At 27.6% G+C, this 13,740-nt stretch overlaps 3 protein-coding genes across 4 annotated transcripts; 2 read left to right on the top strand and 1 right to left on the bottom strand.

Annotated features, from left to right (window-relative positions):
• Positions 1 to 240: 240 nt before the first annotated feature.
• OCT59_014705 (uncharacterized protein) lies at positions 241 to 742 on the top strand (the record flags this gene model as incomplete). Its single annotated transcript, XM_066150191.1, has 3 exons — positions 241 to 298; positions 386 to 622; positions 708 to 742. 3 exons carry the CDS (start codon positions 241 to 243, stop codon positions 740 to 742), a joined length of 330 nt encoding a protein of 109 aa, XP_066002382.1.
• Positions 743 to 2,935: 2,193 nt separating this feature from the next.
• Positions 2,936 to 5,221, top strand: OCT59_014704 (uncharacterized protein; the record flags this gene model as incomplete). 2 transcript variants are annotated; one of them, XM_066150190.1, is made up of 3 exons in its annotated part: positions 2,936 to 3,319; positions 3,404 to 3,754; positions 3,828 to 3,854. In XM_066150190.1, 3 exons carry the CDS (start codon positions 2,936 to 2,938, stop codon positions 3,852 to 3,854), a joined length of 762 nt encoding a protein of 253 aa, XP_066002381.1. The 2 variants fall into 2 exon arrangements, with proteins under 2 accessions (XP_066002381.1, XP_025190042.1); XM_025329115.1 differs by having other exon boundaries at positions 3,404 to 5,221.
• A 252-nt stretch (positions 5,222 to 5,473) lies between these two features.
• On the bottom strand, positions 5,474 to 6,097 carry OCT59_014703 (uncharacterized protein; the record flags this gene model as incomplete). Its single annotated transcript, XM_025323711.2, has 1 exon — positions 5,474 to 6,097. The coding sequence occupies one exon, from the start codon at positions 6,095 to 6,097 to the stop codon at positions 5,474 to 5,476; it is 624 nt and encodes a 207-aa protein (XP_025190043.2).
• Positions 6,098 to 13,740: the final 7,643 nt, after the last annotated feature.

Raw genomic sequence — 13,740 nt, 5'->3', positions numbered from 1 at the left:
TTCTGAATTTCAGCTGACATTAATTAAAAATTCCTTAAGTAATATGTAGAGACGTGTGAATTGTGATTAACGAATTCCAAAGAACTACCACTGATTCAGACTGTAAAGTGACAATATTCCCTGCAGAAACTCGCTAGGAATTATCAGTAGACAACTTAGTTTGGTAAGACTTCACATAAAATAATTTTATTAACAATAGGCATTATATTACTATGACATGAAATATGCGATCAAAATAATATGGTAATTGTTTTATTTAGTATGTTAACTATCTTAGAAGAAGAAAAATACACTGCTGGTAATTATTAAGGATTCTTTATATTTCAGTTTTTGATATTTTCGAAAACATATAGTACATACTATTGTCTTAATATATATTGTTCAGGAATTTATGCAAATGGTTCATGGTTGAGAATTCCAATGTATGTAAAGCAACCTGTGATCCCAAAAGCAACGAATCTTCAGGTCAACATCTTCCCAGGATTTCCTCATACCTTACAGACCCTATCTGATTTTGAGAATAGGACTCATCTTGCAGTCAAATTTATCTTCTCACATATCCAGGACGTCTGGTGCTCAGGAGACTGGGACTTAACTGAATACATCATCAAGTGGCTTACCGGTATGGTGTTAATATTTAAAATTGCGCTCACAGATAATTTAATTATTTGAAAATTGATATTTACCAAATTTTATCACATTATTAGCAAAGAAGGAATTCGAACTGATCCCAAAAAATTGAGAAGGAAAGATTTTCCCATGACCGTAGAATTTGAGGATTTTTATTAATTACACTTTATTTATAAAAATGGAATCCTTCCATCTTTATAATTCTGGTGGTTCATTTAGACCAGAAAGTGATGTAATAATAACCTTTTTTTTTTATTAAATTTTTCCACTGATCGTCTTCAATTTGCGTAGCGTATTTTTCTACTTGTCTGTGCCCATAAATTCATCACAATGGCTCTAAAGCATGATGTAACAAGATAATAGATTAACAAGGTAAAGATTCTTGAAAACTATCTCAAAGAGTTTTGAAATGACATTTCGAATTACTATGTCATAAATTCATAATAGGATGAATTTAGTTCGTGCAACTCATCTTAACGAAACAAGTCGTATAAAGATTAATTTAATGTTAAGCTAAAATTTTCAAAATAATCTTATACAAACAGAGAGACAATGAGAGGCTTTTCAATATCGAAAAACAAGCTTCTGAAAAGTTGATGCTACGAATAACAGAAAAGTGAAATAAGCCGAAAAAGATGAAAAAGTAAATGTAAGAGAATTCAAAAAGTTTAAACTTCATCAATTATAATAATTTTTCAACCAGTATTTTTTGCTATTTCTTATTGTCCCCTTTTTCTTTCATTCTATTTCATTTTCCTTTTCTTTAACCAGTAAGCTGAAAGCCTTGATCTGGAAATAAGGATGTCTGTAGCGATAACTGACGACGTGAAAAGAAATTTAATACATTTTCATAGTAATCAGTGTACAAACCATAGTAAGTAGACTCCAAATTCCACAATTCTAAATAATCGAAATGCAACAAATTTAATTAAAACTTGAATTGATAATTTATAGTTCTGGAATCTGAAGTTACGACATGAATTCTTTAAAATTATTCATTTAATGATCAATGAATATAATAAGATTATAATTACACTACTCAAGAATTTCAAGAATAACAGCGATATTTCTTTCTAATAAACTTTCTGCAAATAGTTTAATTGTTTATAGCCAATCTTCAAGAATTGTTTACACTAGATATATTTAATATTCACGATTGCACTTATAATTCTGATTAAAGTTCGAAATATATTTATTATCTCAATAAATTACATAAATCATGTCATGATTAATTATGGGAAAGTAAAATTTTTTTGTTAATTTTACATTATAATTATACGTTAACTCTAGTCGAGTTCATAATGCTGCGACTACAACAATAAATAAAAATAAATTCAAATAACACTTTTACCACTTTTATCTAAAAGGATAAAAATGAACATTTTTACAATGTTACTTCATTATTTTATTGAGTATAATATTAATTATATTAATTGTAAAAATAATAGTTGAATACTAACGCCGCAAGTTACCACTAACCATATTTAGATTTCCAAGAAAAAGAATATTCTTCTATTCTTCAGAAATTTTGCCAATTGTAACCAACGTGACCTTATTTTTATTGATATAAACAACAATTTAATTAATAATAGATAGTATAAATAAAAATTTTTAATAAATACATATAAAAAAAAATTAATAAAAAAAAAATTTAAAAAACGCACCGGAATTTTTTAAATTTTTTTTATTAAAAAAAAATTTTTAAAATATATTTGCTATTAATAAGGCAACTAGGCAATTCGATTGGATCGATTTGTCAGCTTTACTTAATTTCCTAGAACGAGAAATTTGGATTGTGTATGACATCATTTTCTTAAGAATATAGGTATTCCCGTGCCGATCTTTGTTTCTTGTTTGGATTGTAGGATTAGATTGGATCCCTGTACTCTGTAGTACAAATCATGATGATTGCACGGTTGCACCTTTGTTCGATACGTGATAGTCGGGATACGGGATACACCTGATTTGGCTTAATTAATGGCGCAGTCGTGCTTATTTGACGGACAAATATATCCTGAACCGGGGGCCGGGGGTCCAGGTTTTTTATCCTAACATATCAGCTGATCAAAAAAGTCCCCTAATTTTTTTGGGGTGAAAAATTGCAAAATTATGATCTGGTGTTTTGCTATAAATAGTATACATTTTTTAATTGGCAGTTTTCTTGTATTACATTTTTCGAAGTCTTTGCTCAACCATTAACGAAAATAAAGATTATCAAAAAAATTAATATTCGGTACAACTGCTGATCATTACATATTAATACACGCGTAAATTTTTTTTTAAAAATTTTTTTTTTTAAAAAAAAATGGAAGCTAACGAAATTTCTTTACCACTTCAAACAGATCAACAAGTTAAGAAAAAGAAACCTGTTGAAATTCATAATTATCCTAAAGAATCCATTATTCAATATTCTGATAGTGAGCGAAGTTATACTTATGATATTATTAAAGAAGGAAACTATCCACATGCTACTTATCTCAAATATACAAAAGGTCAAAAAGGTTTTCGAATTCCAGATAATTATGAAGTTAAAGTAAGTTTAAGAAAACCTAAGACAAGACAAGTAGTTCGATGTATGATTAAATATATGGAAAAAAATCCAGTTTATTGGATATATTATGGAGATAAATTTCAATATCATGTAAAGTCAGAAAAATCAAGCTCAAATGCAGCATGTTTATATGCTAAAGTATGTAATTGTAATAAACAGAAATTAATATTAAAGAACTATTCTAAAAATTTTATTAATGTAAAATATAAAATTTTATAATAGGCCTTAAATCCAGAAATTAAAACGCGCTATTCAGGACCACATTTTTTTGGACTTCATTTAGAAATACTTCAGCAAGCAAGAGATATTCATCAACGAGCAACAGTCCTAAAATCATTTGACAATTTAACTTCAACTGGGCAGAATAATCGAGCCAAAAAAATTGCAAAGTCTATATCTACAATATTTGATCAAGTAACGGCAAAAGATTGTCATTCAGATGATAATCTTAGTCTAAAATCTATTGAATTTGATATTGGAAATAATTCTTTTTACCTTAGTGTAAATAAGGAAAATATTGAAGAAATAAAGCATAAAGCAAGAGCTGCCGTTCAAGCATGTGATAAAGGTCAAGTATCACGCGAAGGATATCGAACTTTGGCTTCAATTAGTCAAGATTTGCCACGTGAATGGAAAGTTTCTGTAGAAAAAAGAGATATTACACGCGAAATGAATGAAATTATACCAATTTCACTGATAAATATATTGCCAGGATCTGATGATTTTGTAAATTCGGAAATACATATCAATGATGCTGAAATTGTTCATAATATGCAACAATCAATTGGAAAAGGTGGACGACGAAATGTTGTTGATATTTTAAAATATCTAATACCTGGTCTTATTGAAAGGAAAATTTTAGATGTAATGAATCCAAAAATACATTTACGAATCTCTGGTGATGGGAGAAACGTTGGACGGAAGGTTAAACAGGTTATGATTACTTGTTCAATTCTTGATGATATTGATAATCTATATCGGCCTGAAAATCATTACACTATAGTCCTCTATCCTGGTGTTGAAAAATACGAAACTTTAAATAATGTTTTAAAATCACTAGCTATGGAATTGAGAAAATTAAAAGAAGAAGGTTTTAAAGACAATCAGAATATAGAGTGGAAGGTTGAACTTTATTTCTCTTCAGATTGGAAATTTCTTGCAATGTGTTTAGGATTAAATGCAGCAAATAGTAGGTATTTTTGTCCTTGGTGTGAAGTATCAAAAGAACAACAGGGTGATTTCTCATATGAATGGACAATCAGTAAAACCATGGATCAAGTACGTGAAGATTATACATTTTATAAGGGACATATTCGACCAGCAATTTTTGATATGATTCCTTTACAACACTGGGTGCCAGACGAATTGCATATTATGTTACGTATTACAGATGTTCTTTGGCGATTAGTACTTGATGAACTCAGATCTAGAAATACCTGGGGAGAAAGAGCAAGAAATGTAATAATTGAAGAAATGAAACGAATTGATGTTAAATTTCATTTTTGGCTTGAGATAGGATCAACTAACTGGCAATATACTTCTTTAATGGGACAAGATAAATTAGTTGTACTTCAACATTTTGATTTGTCTAAACTTTTTCCATATTCACGAGCAGTTCAAATTCGAAGTTTATGGGATAAATTTTATTTACTTCATAAAGCAATGAAAGATTCTAAAACTGATGCAACGCAATTTTCTAATGATGCTCGTGCGTGGCTGCATCAATTCTTAGATTCTAATTACTTTTATCAGGCAAGTGATATCACGCCTTATATGCATGTATTAGTGTACCATATTCCAGAAATGATGCGTATTCATCATAATTTTGGGTTAGCAGCATTTTCTTGCTCAGCGGTGGAAAAAAAAAACCACCAACAAGTTTCTCACTTTTTTAAAAGAACAACTAAGGATGGTGGTACCGGAAAAGGACGAAAGTCTGCAATTATTGATATTCTTGAATATGAAAATAGACTTTTATATTTTAAAGAACATGATGAAATTGACTCAATGCAATTGCCAAAACGTTTACGTGTTAAGTAATATTTGTTTAAAATATTAGTTTAAAATTTTGTTTTACAGATTCTTATTTTACGAAATATTTCATTTACTTCATTATCAATTAATAATTAAACCAATAAAATAGTTTTCGTTACATAGACTAATTTTTATACAAATGAATTTCTATGATTTCAGTTTTATTTTTAATTCTGTATATGCTTCTAAATACACGTTTTTTTTAAAACCCTCTATCCTTCTTTCTGCGCATTAATGTCTTTATTTTTCATCAATTCTTTAATAAAAATTTTCTATAACTCTTGTACGTGAAATTGTAAAATTTATAAAAATAAACCCTGATGAATATACAATACTACGCACATCTGATTTTGTTTTTCTCTTCCAGCAAATCACGATTTGTATGGGTTTAGGTTTATATATTCGTCGTTTTTTAGCTGTATGCATTGATGTCTTATTTTGATCTTGTAGAGATTCTTGAAGAGGATCGTGTTCTTGAAGAGGATCGTGTTCTTGAAGAGGATCAGGTTCTTGAAGAGGATCAGGTTCTTGGAGAGGATCAGGATCATTCGGATTTGGTGATTGTTGGTATGATAAAACAAATGTTTGTTGTTGCTGTGAAAAATATTTGATACCCCAATTATCATCTCCCAATACATTTGATAGCGTATGGTAAGAACTAACACCTTTAAAAATACACTTATAATTTCCCGTTTTTGGATAATAATCGTGTATATATCCTTTAAAAACGCCAAAAAATTGACTTTCTGTGCAACTAACCATAATACGAACACCCCCAACATGTCTTGAATTTTTTTTTAGTTTTTCTTTTATATGATAAACCAAAGCCTGTCGCGTTTCTTCAATAGCTTTCTCAGGCAAATCATAAACTGTCGGTCTCATAGTATTAGCTTCTTTAACTTTTAATATATGATTTTCTAAACCAGAGTGTCTTTTATAGATTTTTCCACATGTTCCACACTCAAACTTCTTGCATAACGTATTATTTGACAATAAGGACATAAGTACAACCCGGTAATTGTCTATAAATAAAGTTTTTTTAGACGAAATGCCGTGGTTTATATAATATTGGACGCGTTTTTTTAAAATAAAGAGCAAACTACAATTAAATTTATCTATTTCTTACTTGAAATTTTTTGATCGGTTCCCTTCTTTTTTGATCGGTTGCTCGGTTTGCTACATATTTAAAATATTTTTATTCGGGGTGTTGATAAATTTAGAGGAGACGTTTAGGGATCTGCAAAAATTCTAAGCCACTAAAAGCATATGATCTATGTAACACATAACAAATATAGGGTGCGCAAATCAGGCCCAATTTTTCCAATCAGCCGATATGAACCGCCTATAAAATAAAGAGTAAGCGTCACGTGATTAATACAGTTGCGGTCTAGGATAAGAACCCGAACCCCCGGTCTATTTTAAGGACACTCTTATTTAACTACCCCAGCGTAAATGGCCCCGCACATGTGACATACATATAATGTGTGACGAATAGGATTTTGCTACTAAAAAAATTAAAGTCCCTATGAAAAATGGAGGTGATGAAAAGTCACGTGATTTTAGTGACATTTTTCAGGTTACGCTGGGAAAATAAAAAAAAATCTACTAAAAATATGATTAATTTTGGCCAGTAAAACTAAAAATGTGATTTTGTATTACTATATGATTCCATATTAACAAAGGCATTGGTGATATAGATAGTCTACTTTTTTTGATATTGGTTGACATTTAGAATGGTACAATTTTGTTCTTCCGGGAGAGCAAGTACTTTTTTGATAGAAGTCGATATTTAACTTATAAATTCATATACCCGACTTTTACATACAAATGACACATGATAATTTACATGCATATCAAACTACATTAGGAAAGTTCTAGGCCTATCTATTTATGCACTCTAAGAAGATTCCACCTGAAAAAAAAAAATATTAGTATTTGTTCATACTTTTAAGGAAGGACGGATACTGTTATTTTATGTTAGTTTTAGTAAATATTTTTGCCAATTTTCTAAGAATGATCTCTAAAAATTTCTTAGTCGTAATTAAAATACTCATTCTTTGATAGGACTGAATAAATAGTTCATTAAGTTCGCTTTTACCAATGTAATAATATAACTGACACTTATATAATAATAAAATTCTGATATAATTAATATACACATGATATTAAAACAAATGGAAAAATTATTATAAGCCTAGAACATTCTAATGGAAGCTTTCTAAATTCTTAAGGTGTTAATTTAATTTTACGTATCGACCCTATTAAAAACAATAATTATTATCATAATAATTTTACAACGCGTACCGAAAACAAAGCTTACTTTATTCTTAATACCAAATTATTTACATAATTTTAAAAATAATTGAGGTTTTATTATCATTAGAAGTTGTGTGAAAAATTTTAATATTATATTTTTCATCTTTTTAACAAAGATGAAATAACAACAAACAAAATAAATTTGTTAGTTATCCAACCTAACACAAAAACAGCCCAAAACCATTATTACTTCCAAAGTATATTTTCCCACGCAAAATAACTAAATTTGGATAATTAATTATTGATATTTTTAGGTAGTTTATTACCATTTTATGAAAACTTGATGATGGCGATTATCAGTACTATAAAAAGTTTTAATGTATTTAAGACATCGAATTAGGTTGAAAACCGCTCAACCGAGAACTTTTTCCATCTCTAATTATAAACATTACTAAATTTGTAGTTCTATTGTAATTCATTTGATATACTGTAATTATCTAGTATTTATTATAACAATTTAATTTATATTTAATATAATAATTCTTTTTGATATAACCTTTTACTTATAAAAAAAATCGGTTCTTTACTTCTTTTTTATTTTAAAAAAGTCAAATGTATAGAAAATGTTTCCTGATGAAATTTTACGTATATTTTGTTAACAAAAGTCTATTACTAGATATTTCACGGGGATGTGTGATATCAATGATTTTCATGGCTGCGCCGTGAAAATCAATGATATTCCTGTGACTCGTGAAATAACTGATTTATCCCACGGTATCTGTACCATTCTACCATAAAAGCCCTTTAATATACTTATTTTGACTAATAATGATATACTTTTTATTCCAATATTGATAAACTTTTTATCCATCTTTTCAAATAAACCAACCCATGAAAAAAAATCACAAATTTTAACTAGGAACCGTGGGATAAAATTTCTAATATGCAAAACGGTAACGCAGTGATGACGAATGACAAATCATTACCTGGGCCATTCGTAACGTGATATGATTTGCCATAAAAAATTTTGGCCAGAATTATGAGATCACGTAACTTTTAAATGATTTTAATGTTAAAATGGTTCAAAAGACACATAACCAGCAACTGGCCATTATTGCCATTATTGACGTTTTTATATATCGGAAAAACAATTAAACAAATGATAATTTGTACAATGTAAAAATTAAGGTGGCGTTTAATTTTTGTTAAGATTGCCCATCCACATAATAAATAAAAAGGTTATCGTGATCCTCGTGTAACTATTAATATTCGATTTTAGGTTAATAAAATTCATAAATTAGGGGTTTATGAACAAACAAAGTTAGTATTATCCCAAATAAACAACTTATTAAGGATTTATATGTTAAATATGTCAAAAATGTTATAAGAAATTATAATGTACAGTTTAAAAAGGTTTTTTTATTTTATTTAAACTAGAATATCCAATAAAATATAAGAATAATATTTATAATTTATATATACAATTTTTTTTAAAAAAAAAATACATATATTGAAATATACAGAATTTTTTTCTGACTATGTAATAATTAATTTATGCTAAAAATTCAATAAAATATATGAACTTCAAATCACAAATATCACTTTTTTTTTAAAGCATAAATAAAAAAATACTACTAAGTTCTTTTCGTGAATATTTACAACTAATTTTACATTTAACAAATATACAAAGTTAAAGAGAATTTTAGAATTTAACCATTTAAATTTTGAAATCATTATCATTATAAAAAATAGAGCTTTAAAAAAAAGGAGTCCCATTGAAAAACGAGTCTATCAATCGGTTATTTGTATTCTGTAGAGGTAAGTTTGGCATAATATTGACGCGATTTAATATGTTTACGCGGTTATTAGGATGCCGTAAACGTCTTCGAGTCCTCCTGTTTACTAATTGATTTCTCGTTGTATCAAATCTTGAAATCTGTGTTATTCCATGTCTTAAAGTACTTAAGGTCATTTTGCCGTTTACGTAAATATGACTTATTTTTTCTTTTTTTTTTTAGGAGAATAAGTAAAAAAACGTTTAGCAGTACACATAACAGAGAAGTGCCTATATTTATATACTATAATGTTACGTATCACTACCTTATTGACATAATGAAGTGCACAAATAAACGTTATGCCGCAGAAAAAATATATATATATATATATATAAATAGAAACACAAGATAAGAAAGTAACAATGATAACAATGATAAACGGTAAAATTAAATGAACAACGATTGTATGATCATCTTATGTGGATGATATCAAAAAAAATAAATAAATAAATAAATAAATAGAAAATTTAAGTTCTGATGAATAATTAATAATGAATAAAAAATTGATTGATGGATAGATTGATGGATGTAAACTGACGAATAAATTCTGTAAATAAGATAAAAAAAAATTGATGAAGATTGAAATTGAACTTTAAAGATTAAACAAACTTAAATGGTAAATAAAAAAGTCAACATGGCATTCATTATTAGTTTTGATAATCAACAGCATTTTAATTGAGATGATAATGATTGTTGATAGGCGTAATAAAAAACTTGTTATCCGCCGCTGAAAAGTGTTTCTTTGAACTTGAATGACAAATTAGTAGAATTATTAATAATATGTGTAAGTAAATAAAGTATTTATAATTTAGCAGCGGATAAGAAAATAATTTATCCATTTATATTTATATTAAATTTACAGCATGATTTAGAAGAATCTTTTTGCATAACTGAACAGCTTTTGATTATTACATAATTCTCTGGTAAGTAACATTTACGAAATGAAAGGAAAGATGAGAAAATGTATTTGTATACAGTATCATTATTTGTGATATTAATAAAATTCATAAAAAAATAAATTACATTTATCATCATACAAATATTTTATAGATTTCAAATATTTTTTTTTTAAAAAAAAAATTTCGAAAGAAAAGAAATTTTTGAGCTCTATTTATTCAATAATTTATTGGTCATTTCCTAGTTTATTAACTATTCATTGCGCACTTGGAATTATTATTTCTCTCAATTTTATTCTTAAACTCATCATCTAAAAATAGATTCATTTTCCTTTCATCCGGAGATAATAATCCGCCACATTTCCTTATCTAAAAAAACAATTTAATTAAAAATAAAAAATATTTGTAACCCAAATAAGTTATTAGAATTATTTATGCTTACGCAGTATAAAGTTTTGGAGATTAAGATACAAAAATTATTAGATGTTTGAGTATATAATATAATTTAATTAATCTGTTACAAAAATAATATTTTTTTATGTTCTCAATTTTAACCTTAAATTTTGTTTCGATAAGTTTTAAAATACGAAATCGATAATAAATAATAATACAATCATCAATATTAATACAAACAAAAGTTTATTAATAATCACAATTCCTGTTTTTTTTTGTTAGATAAAACGAGAAAACCATTTAAATGCTATTTATATCACAAAAAATTGTGTAGGTCTCGAACGTCTAACTATTTCCATTTTTCAAATATTTCGAATTTCATATTTAGTTTGTATTACGGGTCAAAAAAAAGTTGGCATAGCCCAATACCTAAACTAATTTTTATATACTTTAGTCTTGGCTTAGGAATTCTAGATGTATTTATTATATACTTAAATTAAGGAATATAACAATTAAAAAAGTTTTAATAATTATATTTATCAATGATCATCAATTCGATTTCCAAATTTCAATTTCCATTTTTTTTTTTTTTTTTTTTGCCTTTTTTTTCTTTGCCTCGCAATTCGGATGATATTCTAACCCCTTCTATTAATAACCATAATAGAAATGATAAAGAAATAAAAAATTTTATTGGTATAAGTTAAAAGAGATGTTTTTTTATTTACAATTACCTGCGGATCTGCACGCGGATTATCGTGTAACCGTTACGCAGAATTGCTTTGTTAAATTAATTGAAATTGTCTTCATTGGATTTTTTTAATAATTGATTTTGGTTAGTAATTTGTACTTCTTCCTTTCATACGATAAGTATTTGTGGCTTTTTATTTTTATTTAATTTCAAAAATATTAATAAAGTAATATAGTAAGAGCTTCAATTCTTAAAATAGTTGAAAAAAAAAAAATTCCTTTACTCATTTCTTTATAATAACTTAATTTCATAAACCAATAAGTTAAAAATGATATTAATTTAGGATCTTCTTATTCGTCTTTTTCTAACTTTTTTTTTAAATTATTACTTATTAGTACGAGTGAAAAAGATCATTAATGACTAAATTATTGTAAAACCCATTTAGTTATTTCAACCAATCATAAATCGTTTCCCTATTACCCCCTTTCTACCTTTAATTAAAGAAATTAATTAGTAAAAAAAAAATTGAAATGAAGAAAAGTTATTGATAGGAACGCCGGTGACACATAAACGATGTGACCCAAAGAAATTCTGTACTTCTGGAAATATAAACAATCGATCATAATTTAAATTAAGCCAATGATAGTATCCTAAAAAAAATAGTCAAAAATAAGAGAATTAATTATATCTTATGTAAATTAAGTACTTATCCAAGCAACTGAATATTATTCAACCTTGATTCTTATGTACTGTCTCAGTCAGGACCTCTAATAGACAAATAATATGGTTACGAATCACATGATTTATTAATCGGTAACAGGTAATTAAAGATATAGATATTTATAATAAAAAATGGTTTTATTATGAAATAAAAATAACAAATTTCGCTACAATATATATTCATGATACTAAAAATATTTTTATTGTTCGGAGCGTAGCGAAGGAATGTATACGCATGAAAAATGCTCACGGATTTCTCCTCACGCGACGTCATCCAATGAAAATCGCAACTTTTTGTTTATCTTTTTTCGCTCTGGACTTAAGGTAAATCCTTGTAAATATGATGTCAGATGTTTTTAAAATGCTAAAAAATATTTCAAAGCCTTCATTGTTAAGAAAATTTAGGAATTATTAAAAGAAGGTAAAATAAAATAATATAAAACCTCTTTAGCTGGATTCTGACTAACAAATTTTTCTCCTGTCTCACGTATATCTATTTGTCCAAAGATTATCATAACATTCAAATAAATATTTACTGAAAAATAAAAATAGTGATCCAAGAATTCAACATCTATCTTTATTTACCAAAGCATACGTGTTGCTCACCACTTTCCAGCAGTAACATTAAAATCTACAGTCAACTTTGGAACCAATGAAAATTTGAAAATACGTGCATTTTAGAGAGGGAGTGCGTTTAGAGAAGGAAATTTTATATGACCTCTATATACTTGGGACTGAGTAAAAGGGTGCATTTAGAGAAAAAATACATAATACGTGCACTTAGAGAGAGTTGACTGAATAAGCTTCTGAACCAGATTTGGGGTAACCCTCATTAGAAGGTTTCTAGGTTCTACTTTCTCACATAATTCCTTTAAGTTAACTAAACATCCTAACATAGTTCCAATCAAACTTGCAAAAATCACTGAGAGCATAGTAAACATGTAGTGTATTTATTTATTTATTTTATTTCTAAAAGAGTAGTTAACTAAGTCAAATAAAAGCAGATAGTACTTTCGTACGAAATAACTATTATGTGTGTACAGATCTCAGAAATTCATCCCATACAGGACCTCACTCTTCGGTCAAACTATTTGAAAAAGTAGGACTATTCTAATTAATCAAATGGGGAACCAAAATACCAAAAGAAAAATAAAACTAAGACCTACATACAGGGAAAAAGAACGAAGAGGTTATATGGAGAAATAAAACAAATTAGGGTCAAATTGTAAAGGAATGTCATTAAAAAATTCAATATATAAAGAGTTGATCCAAGGTAAGTTATGGAGGAAATTAGAACTCGTAAGATAAATCCAATAAATGGAGTTATCAATATTGCATAATGATGACATGAATGGGTTACTATAACCCATGGTTGTAATATCAGCGTGTCTATGAGTATGATCAGGTATGTCATCATCATTTAATCGGCATTTTCGACTTGAACGTTTTTGTAAAAGAGCTTTTAGTAATATTATGATTTTTTCTAAATTCTTTCCATTTAGAGGTACGGACCTTTCACAAGAGTTCATAAATATCATGGTGAAGATCAAAGAGAAATTTTAAGAAAAGTTTCTTTATGAGTTTTTTGTGAATTTTAGCATCTTTGAAAAGGGTAATAATAGCCGTTGGAACCATGTTGATAAGGAGACAATGTAATTCAGGAGCGTCTTGTATAGATGAAGGGCTAGTATTGAGCCAGGTAAAAATGGGATATCAAAATTGATGTCACATTCATTG

Source organism: Rhizophagus irregularis, chromosome 22 (assembly GCF_026210795.1).
Source record: "Rhizophagus irregularis chromosome 22, complete sequence".
NCBI classification, from domain to species: Eukaryota; Fungi; Glomeromycota; class Glomeromycetes; order Glomerales; family Glomeraceae; genus Rhizophagus; species Rhizophagus irregularis.
Note: the sequence above shows the minus strand (reverse complement) of the source record. Positions and strands in the feature narration are given on the sequence as shown.